This window comes from Silurus aristotelis, assembly GCF_946808225.1.
Source record: "Silurus aristotelis genome assembly, chromosome: 4".
NCBI classification, from domain to species: Eukaryota; Metazoa; Chordata; class Actinopteri; order Siluriformes; family Siluridae; genus Silurus; species Silurus aristotelis.
This window is the reverse complement of record NC_139577.1, coordinates 15,245,497-15,255,287: the sequence shown is the minus strand read 5'-3', so window position 1 is coordinate 15,255,287 and position 9,791 is coordinate 15,245,497. Positions and strand designations below refer to the sequence as shown.

The following is a 9,791-nucleotide window of genomic DNA, read 5'->3' as shown; positions in this document are numbered from 1 at the left end:
CACAATACATTTTTTTTTTACTTTTTAAATGGGTTTGATGTAGCTAATATGGTCTTTCTAACTTTACAAATTTCTTCTCTGGATTTGTTGAATTTCATTTCTATGCTTTTTATCTTCAGCCTGGATGACAGCCCCTTCTGCTGCTTTATATCCTGTTCCTCCTGCAGCACCTCCTGCAGCACCTCCTGCAGCACCTCCTGCAGCAACTCCTGCAGCAACTCCTGCCCCTGCCCCTACTGCTGCTGCACCAACTCCAGCCCCATCAGAAGCTTCATCAACAGTTACCACAGTGACAATCCATAGACCCCCACGCTTCATGCCACCTTTGTTGACACCTTCAGTGGATGGCCCAGCTCAGAAAGCTTCTCCTTCTACTATAAATCCTACCCTAGGACCCAATTCCAACAAAGGTGCTCCAGCTTTGACTGAAACCCCCACTTTAGTTTCAGCCCCAGATGTTTCAGTATATGCTCCTACTGAAACATCCCATCTTACTGCTCTTACACTGACTCCGTCTATTGAGCAAAGTGGAGTCGCAGTCCTTCAAAGAGAAACATCCAAAGTGAATGACGAAATCTCAGCTAATCCTGTACCTATAAATTCTCTCCAAAAGCCCTGTTCTAACATAGCCTCTCCAGTTTTGACTGCACCCCCTTCCATAGTTTCACCCCAAGAGGTTTCAAAACAGTCTCATTGCGAACTAGCCCACCCTGTTGACCCTCCAGTGTTGGTGTTAGCACCATCTGTAAGGCCCCCTTCTCCAGTTCTTGCTCCAAAGGTGACTCCCCCTGTTGGGCAAAGTAAGGAACCAGCCGCCCTAACTGCCGTATCTGGACAATCCTCAGTTGCTGCACCCACCCTTCCTACTAACCGAACAACCACATCCTCCCAAGTTAACAAATCTACCACCATTTCCCAGCCTTTTGCTTCACCTGAGAAAAGCACATTTCCTGCAGCAGCCACAGACAGTACCAGTTTTGTTAAAAACCCAGTACAAGACACAAACCCTCCTGGGACTGTCTTAGACCAAGACTCACAGAACAACCCAGCAATCAGTCAGGTAATATATAAGATATACTGTATCTATTTAATATATATTTATTGTTTAATATTTAATGATAACACTGCATTCTGTTAATTCTGAATGTAATGGCTTTCCACTGTTTGAACACCTGGAGTCCCAGTTTAAACTCATAGATTTAAAATATTTTATAACAGTTAGAGAGAGATATTTAATAGCTCTTAAACAACACTAAAGCACCAACTTTTGAGCTTTATTTCTCCCATGTAACTCACGTTACTCATTATGTAGAAGATTTTCTGTCAATCATTTTTAGATCCCAGGCCAGACGTGTTTATTTCAAAAAAATATTGGCCTAAAAATTTCGAACTGGATTAAAATCTCGATTCAATTCAAAAACTAATTTCTGTGAGTGAAGTCACGATTCGAATTTGTTGTTATTTTTTATGTATTATTGATTTATAATTGTACCGAACAACAAATTATTTCTTGTAGCTATTGGTCTATAGAAAATTTCTTTACACTGCTCCAACACAGGTAGTCCCTGAATTACGATGGTTCAATTTAAGATTTTTTAATCTCACAATGACGATATCAATTCAAAGAAATTGTACAGTAGGTTAGGATGCTTCTAGGATGTGTGCATTTCCCACCTTGTGAGATGCTTTACTCTTGCCAGCGGTCGACTGAGTTCAGTTCTTGGTGTTTTTGGTGTCTCACTTCTTTTTATCGGAGTCTCTGGACACAGAGACAGAGGGTGTCTGGCTTCACCCCCCGTTCGTGGACCGGTGCTCATGCTTGTGTCTATTGCCACATACATAAATACTGTAAAGTTTATACATTACGGTGGTGTAAATTAATTTTTTTTTGCTAAATGATATACTGTAAATTGTTAAATTATGAACAAATTACAGTATACTAGCCCATACTGATCACCATCTTTAAGATTCCTGGGTAGGACAGGCCACGCCTTGATTTACAATATTTTCAAGTTATGATGTAGTAAAATTTAACACATCTCAATCTTAACTCTGGGATTACGTGTACTTTCTGGAAACTATTTACTATTGAATGAAGTTCTTATTTAATACACCAGCAGGTATGTTGAAGCAAAATATTTAGCATATATAAGGCATTGTAGACCCATCAAGCCTTCTTTCTGTCCTGTTTCTCTTGCTACTTCATTGGATCTGTTATTCAGTGCAAGTTACCTGCTATATGCCTTCAAGTATGATATATGATTTTTAAATATATACCTATAGAAACCTATAGCTTGTGCTTAAAGAGTATATGTTCTACAGTCTACAGTGTATATTAACACATTTTGCTTATTTACAAATTCTTCGTTTTCTCTGCAGGTTGTGAAGAGGGCACAAACTACTGTCGCTCAAATCTGCCAGCCTCAGGAAACATCACAGGTCATACCTACAGCATCTGCAGATGCCATTGCTGGCTGTATGTCTAATGTTACCGCGGAATGTGAAGAGAATTTCAGCAAGCCTGGAATCCTAACAGGAGAAGAACCTTATTCAGTCGGTTCTGATCTTCCACAGATCAGCAATGTGGCCACAGACCGTTTACCATTTCAGCCAGCTGGGCTTCAAACTGTGCTTAACCCCCACAGGGCTCAAGAACCTGCCGAAGTGTTGGTATCACTCACTTCTGATGACCTGATGATCAGCTCTTCCACCACAAGTGTTCCATCACAGATTGTTTCTGATCCTATAGTGCCTGTTCGACATGACAGTCCTGTGACACTGAAAAATGGCTTTGCAGAAGGTGATAATAATTCCTATCCCAATCAGCCAGTGGAAGACCACTATGAGTCTGTCTGTCAAAGTTTGCAGGCAGAGCCACGGATAGGAAGACACATTGTTAAGGTTTCAGAAGGGCCATCAGTTCAAAATCTCAGTGGTCAGTCTCCAAGCATAGTTAGGCTGCTCACAAAAGGTGAATCGGAGAGTCTTGTTAAGTCTGTTTCTGAAGATAAACCCAGCCAGTACAGTTCGCAGAGCATACAGAGAAATAATGCCACTTCTACTTCGGCTGCAGGTTTAGCACCCAATACAACACGAGTCAAAGCTTCTTTTCAAGAGTCAGAATTAAATGCTTCAGGCCTGGTTACCATCGTTCAGTCAGAGCAGAGAGAAGACTCCAGTGGAATGCTGCATCGACTTCAGTCTAACTGGCACCTTATTGCAGCTGCAGCTATTGGTATGACTGCTGTTTTTTTAGCCTTAAAGTTCAAGCACTAATATTGGGGCAGCTTTGCACAACCGCTGGTGCCGTAAAAACAAATTATCTTACCATTAGACATGTAACACAAGGAGGTATTGGCCATTCTATTTATTACCTGTACACTATATTGTGTCCATTAACTGACCAGGTTTCACCGATCAAGGTACATTGCATTTGATGTGCTTGTGAAGATTTAAATCAGTAGTTGACCCTGTAAAACTTGGTATTCAACCCCTTTGATTTCTAACCTACAGTTGGTTACTTAGCTGTGTGTGCATTATGTACATGTTTAAGCACGTTTTTTTTTTCTTCTTTTATTCAAGCATTTTCAGTCAGCAAATCTGTGTTCACATTGTATTATGAGCATACTGCCTTACAAGACATGCATTTCCTGTGGCTTCTTCTGCAATATTCTGCACTCTAATTGTAACTGTTAGATATTATTGAATGTTTTGTCGTTTGATCCTACCATTAGAGCACTGACTCCACTCGCTCCAAAAATAAGACCGAATGAAATATCATGAAAGTTATTTTAGTTATTTTTATTTTTTTCACCTTCAAACTGATCCTTATACAAAAAGCAGTATATATATGTATTATAAATATATTTTAATGTGGGAGATCGCCCTTTGTACTAAAGCTGAGAGACTGAATACAGTCTTAACCAAATTTGACAGTGGATGTAGGGTTTTTTTCAAAGCCTTATGCTTATATTTGTAAATGATCAGAATCAATAGGAGCTTTATTGCCAATTATGTTTGCACTTACAAGGAAATTGTTTTGGTGACAGAAGTTTCCAATTGCAAATTTTTATTTTTTTTAATGAAATTATTCCAACACTCGTATATTAACCATTTATGAGACAAATTTGTGTAGTCTATTCTGTTTTTTTTGTATTTTATCATGTACGATTTCATGACCTGTCCACCTTAATTCGAATGTATGTGTAAAGCCTTGCTCACTCAGATGGGCCACTTCAAAATTGCAGACTTGTTTGATATGTAGCCGAGTGCACATTTATGTATAATTAGTACCTGTCTCTCTTTGAAATGTTTTAATGAATTGGAAAGTGTGTTGGAAACCAAGTTGTCACTTCATTTCTGTACACCTTGAATGGTATTGATACTGTTTGGGTTTAAAGATATAGACTGTAGTTCTTTTTTTTTCTGTTTGTAGTTCATATGAACAGTCTGTCAGCTACCCTCTTACCTATCAATGAAGGGAAAGACACTAAACCATAGGACCACCACTGATCAGATATTTGAATGGTGGAGAAAATTCAGCTGGTAGTTTCCTGTTTGTGTTTGTGACATTATTGAAAATTGTTAAACAACTGAGAACCACTAATACAAAGCTCTAGCTAGTAGCGGCCCAGAAACAGAACTGATAAAAAGCAAGAGAACAATCGACACACAGTGAATAAGAATGACTAGTCTGGGAGGACTGTCTAGGGGCAATTAAATGTACACAATGTTTCTTGCATTTCTTGTGCATTGGATGTTGTAGTACACAAATCATATCTGTTTATTGGTGGTTCTGTTGTGGATTCTTTTCATTAATGGATGTGTTGAAGGATAACTGACAAACTGCCTAGCAACAGATGGGCTACAGTTAAATTACACATATAAAACATACCCATATGCAGCATGGGAATGTATTAACAGGCAAAAATCTAAGTTACAAGTACCGATATATAAACAATTCCATAGGTGTCCTATAAAGTGGCAATTTGGTCTATGCTCTGTATGGGCTATTTGCACAAATATACATTTGTATGTTTATGAATTAACTGTAAACAAAGAAAAGGTGAAAATAAATAAAATGGTATCTGGGGAAAATTTCACCTGTGACTGCTCAATCCACAGGATCACACTGCAGCAAGTGTAGTTATAATGCAGAATGCCACAATGCAATAGTAAGACGTATTCTCAAGTAAACACAGATTTCACACAATACATGAAGTGTGGCCTAACACATGACAGTGTGTAGTTGGGTTTCAGTTAGGCGTACGAGCAAGATCTTGATTTTCCGGTTGCTGTTTCAGTTTGCTGACGGTTTTATTTGTTAAAGATCATGGAGAATGAGTGAAAGAGGAAGTGATAAAATCATAACCCGTGCAGACGAGACCAGAACATTTGTCTGAGGTTTTGTGTGTTCTTGAGTCCCCCTTATTTAGCAACTATACCTTGGTAACTATAAACCGATTTCTGAGATTATACTTCGTGAGTATACATTGGTGTACACCATCCCTCAACAACACAGTACTACTGTTGTCAGTGATCACTGTTTTAATGAAATAAAGAAGATCCCATTTCTTTGCTGAATCTCAGGAAAGGTTGATGATTGGTCCATGGAAATTTCATTTGCCATGACTCACCCTTCCTGTGACCAATCATATGGCTAATGCTTGTGTTGTAAACACAGAGATGTGAATTTCAGGTGGAGATCCAGTTCTGTAATTATAATGGACGAAGGCTTAGAGAGAATGCCCGGGTATGGGTCTGATTTTTAATATGTTTTGCTTATGCTATAATTTTTTTAACAACTTTTAAATAGGCGGACGCACCTCTCCCATGGAGCTGAATGGTGTCTATTGTGACAGCGAGGACAAAGATGAGGACACGGCGGAGACACAGGCGCTCCACACTACGGCCGAAGCGCCCTGTGGCTACGTCGCTACAGCGGACCAAGAGCGCAGCCCTGGCGGCGGAGGCGTTCCCAAGGAGCGGCGAGTGTCGAACTCGAGCTCGGTGAGGCAGAGGATCGACTCGCAGAGGAAGAACAGGCCGCGTATGTGTTTTTTTTCCTCCGTTTGAGAGCTAGATACACCGCTTAACCGATATAAATTCACACAGGAAACGCAAAGCTGCAGGGAACAGGCATATTATATGATATTGTATAATAACACAATCAATTACTTGATGTGAACCTTATAAAAGCCATTTTTTGGCAGATAAAATAGTATTTTCCGGTGTGTACTGTATAGGTGGGACGACGCCCACAACGTAGGATCATAACATTGACAGTCAAAATTAACAGTATAACGTTATTATCGCTGTCATATTACAAATAACCAGTTAATGAAAGGCCATTTAAGAATAAAATAATAGAGGTTTTTTTATTCCAAGTAATGTAAATTAGAACGTTACATAAAAAAAAATAAAATAAAATCACTCGCTTTTTTTACATTACCCATAGACCACTAGGGCATATGAGTAAAGCATTGCAGATTTGATTGTGTTTGATTTTATTTAAGTTTTTGTCCACTATACACAGTGTTGTAATATTTTGTTATTGGTTTTCTAGCTTTCCCATGGTTTGGCATGGATATAGGTGGCACTTTGGTCAAGCTGGTTTACTTTGAGCCCAAGGACATCACAGCAGAAGAAGAGCAGGAGGAGGTGGAAAATCTGAAAAGTATCCGCCATTACCTCACCTCACACACAGCTTATGGCAAAACAGGCATTCGAGATGTGTACCTGGAACTGCGGGACCTGACTCTGTGGGGTCGCAGGGGAAGCCTGCACTTTATCCGCTTCCCCACACATGATCTTCCGGCTTTCCTACAGATGGTCCGCGACAAGCATTTCTCCAGCCTGCATACCACTCTCTGTGCCACTGGTGGTGGCGCGTACAAGTTTGAGGCTGATTTCCGCATAGTATGTATCTGCCTGATTCGTTTAACACAAATGCCTTCGAACATAAATCACAGTGTGTAGATTTGGATGTCAGTATAGTTTGTTTTATTAAATGGCCACTTGCTCTTGATTCTTCTTTCTAAGATGGCAGATCTGCAACTTCTGAAGCTGGACGAGTTGGACTGTCTGATTAAGGGTATACTGTACATTGACTCGGTGGTCTCCAGTGAGTCTTCTGAGTGTTACTACTATGACAAGCCCACAGACCCAGATCACTGTGAACAGAAAGCCTTCGATCTGCAGAACCCTTACCCTTTGCTTCTGGTCAACATCGGCTCTGGGGTCAGCATTCTGGCTGTCTATTCCAAAGACAGCTACAAACGAGTGACTGGAACGAGGTCAGTCAGGGCTTAAAAAGAAGACTATTTTCATTAAATGTCTATTATGACATTGTTGTTGATTAATTATTTTATTTCATATAGTCGGTTGATGTGATCAGTATAATCGGTTTTGTAAGGTAACTCAGAAAGACTGGAGTAAAATCAGTTTGTAAATGTATTTGTTTCTTTTCCTAGTTTGGGTGGTGGTACTTTCCTAGGGCTGTGTTGCTTGCTCACTGGATGCTCCACTTTTGAAGAGGCGCTGGAAATGGCTTCAAGGGGTGAAAGCACTCATGTGGATAAACTGGTCAAAGATATTTATGGTGGTGACTATGAGAGATTCGGCTTGCCAGGATGGGCTGTGGCGTCTAGGTAGGTATAAAATGTGGCTGGTCACAAACACAAAGCTGTAACTCCAATTTAGCAATAAACTGATATAGATAGATGATCAAATATGACATTTCTCCCGTATTACTCTCATTATGTATCGGGTAGACATTAAATATGTGCATGTTTCTAGTAGATATATACCTTTATTTATATATTTTTAGTTTCGGGAGCATGATGTGCAAAGAAAAGCGTGAGTCCATCTCAAAAGAAGATTTGGCAAGAGCCACACTTGTCACCATCACAAACAACATCGGTTCGATCACCCGCATGTGTGCACTAAATGAGGTATGGCCTTCTGTTACATGTTTTCCTGCTTTGTGTTTTTAGACCTATTTGTCCATGCTCTTGTCTCTCAGCCTCTTTACGGTGCTGCCTTGCGGAATCTGGATCAAGCAGCATTGTACAGGGCTATGAGTGGCCAGGGTCCATGCAGCACACGCTGTGGACTATGCTCTATCATTGTTTAAGGAACTCTTTTCAGAGGATGCGTTTGATAAATGTGTCTCTTTTAGAACATTGAGAGAGTGGTGTTTGTTGGGAACTTCTTGCGAGTGAACACGTTATCCATGAAGTTGCTGGCGTACGCTCTGGACTACTGGAGTAAAGGACAGCTTAAAGCTCTGTTCCTTAGACATGAGGTGTGTATGTGTGCGTTTTAAAGCAAACTATACAGAAACACGGAAAGAACGAAAGAACAAAGACGAGTGACCTTTCTTTATGTTTTATTTTCAAAGGGCTACTTCGGAGCTGTTGGAGCACTGTTGGAACTGATGAATTCGTCTTGAGTATCAACATTCTTAGTGACTCTAGAGGTTCACCACAGATGCCTTCTCTGTCTGGCTATTATGCCATCACAGGCTGTGACAATGGATAATTATCAATTAGATATAATTATATGCTATATAATTATGGGGTAGTTACACATATATGGTTTAATTAATAATTTAATTATAATATATAATGAAAATGTAGCTCATCTCACCATAATGCAGAATCAGAGCTTAATATATTAATGTATAGAAAAATACTGTGACCGAAACAAGTACAGGAAAGTTGCACATACACAGTAGTGGTCATTTTTTTTTCCCAGGTCAGTTTTTTTCCCCCTAAATAAAACACCATTGCAAACCAAATAAGTCAATAAAATGAAAAATGACAAAAATTAAACAGTTTTCATTTTCTCCTGGAACTGTGGGTCATTTGGTAATAGTTTGCTGCCCATTGATTGCGGACCCTGCTCTGGGTGATGAGCACTTATGTCCATGGTAGCCTTTTAGCCAAGAGCAATTTTGCTGCTAGTTATAGTGCTAAAGGCAGAAGCCATGATTTATATGGATATAGATACACAATAGCAAACACAGTCGGGGCCTTTTTTTTTTTATTTTTAAGATATAAGGCACTTGATATGTGTATGAGAAATGCATTTCCCATATTAGAGTCTACAGAGACCAAACCAGGCCAGTCAATTCTTCCTTCTGCATTAATGATTATAAAATAGGCACATGTTGTACAATAATACACATTTCAAGGAATTGTTGATTATATACAGAGAGATGATATATAGAAAGATTCAGAGTTTTATTTTAGCTGTAATGTATATATTCAAGCAGTTTTGAGGCTGTACACAGTAAAAATGTTTATAGGAGACATGGTCCATCAACTTTTACTTTTCTGCAGCCTGTAAAACTAGGTGGATATACTTTACCTCTTGGGGAGCATATTTTTATGCATTTATTATAGTGTCTGTACAAAAACTATTTCATAATAGCTTCTTGGATGTCTGGACCTTCAATCATCCAGGGACTAACCAAAGATATGGAAATTACAGAGGTTGCTGTCCAACAGTTCTGCTTTTACCTCGAAGTAAAACTGTGAACCTCCAAAGCTTTCTTGGTACATTTCAGTCTGATATAGTTGTTATGTTTAGCAACCAAATGTTTGGTATGATATATATGAAAAATATATGTGCCTGAATAAAAGACAATCAGACAGCTGTTGAGATGATGTATCGTAATAAGATTGTACTTTTTCTACCTTCTTTTTTATAATAAAGTTATTTCACGTATCGTCTTGACTCAGTATATTTATTCTGACTCATGTGACTTCTGCAAATTCCTTTTTTTT

General features: G+C 39.1%; 1 protein-coding gene across 8 annotated transcripts in view; it reads left to right on the top strand.

Annotated features, from left to right (window-relative positions):
- LOC310725372 (pantothenate kinase 3-like) overlaps nt 1-9,733 on the top strand; it is a 13,596-nt gene extending 3,863 nt beyond the window's left edge. For 4 of the 8 annotated variants that reach the window (XM_083540281.1, XM_083540280.1, XM_083540282.1 and 1 more), the window contains 9 exons: nt 120-1,060; nt 2,380-3,235; nt 5,816-6,049; nt 6,566-6,918; nt 7,042-7,295; nt 7,473-7,649; nt 7,829-7,952; nt 8,180-8,305; nt 8,402-9,733. In XM_083540281.1, the coding sequence (XP_083396407.1) occupies nt 120-1,060; nt 2,380-3,235; nt 5,816-6,049; nt 6,566-6,918; nt 7,042-7,295; nt 7,473-7,649; nt 7,829-7,952; nt 8,180-8,305; nt 8,402-8,452 (3,116 nt within the window). In that variant the 3' untranslated portion in view covers nt 8,453-9,733. Of the gene's footprint in view, nt 1-119; nt 1,061-2,379; nt 3,236-5,308; nt 5,753-5,815; nt 6,050-6,565; nt 6,919-7,041; nt 7,296-7,472; nt 7,650-7,828; nt 7,953-8,179; nt 8,306-8,401 lie in introns of those variants that run through there. The other 4 variants (XM_083540283.1, XM_083540286.1, XM_083540285.1 and 1 more) reach the window with 4 other exon arrangements.
- The last annotated feature ends 58 nt before the right edge of the window (nt 9,734-9,791 follow it).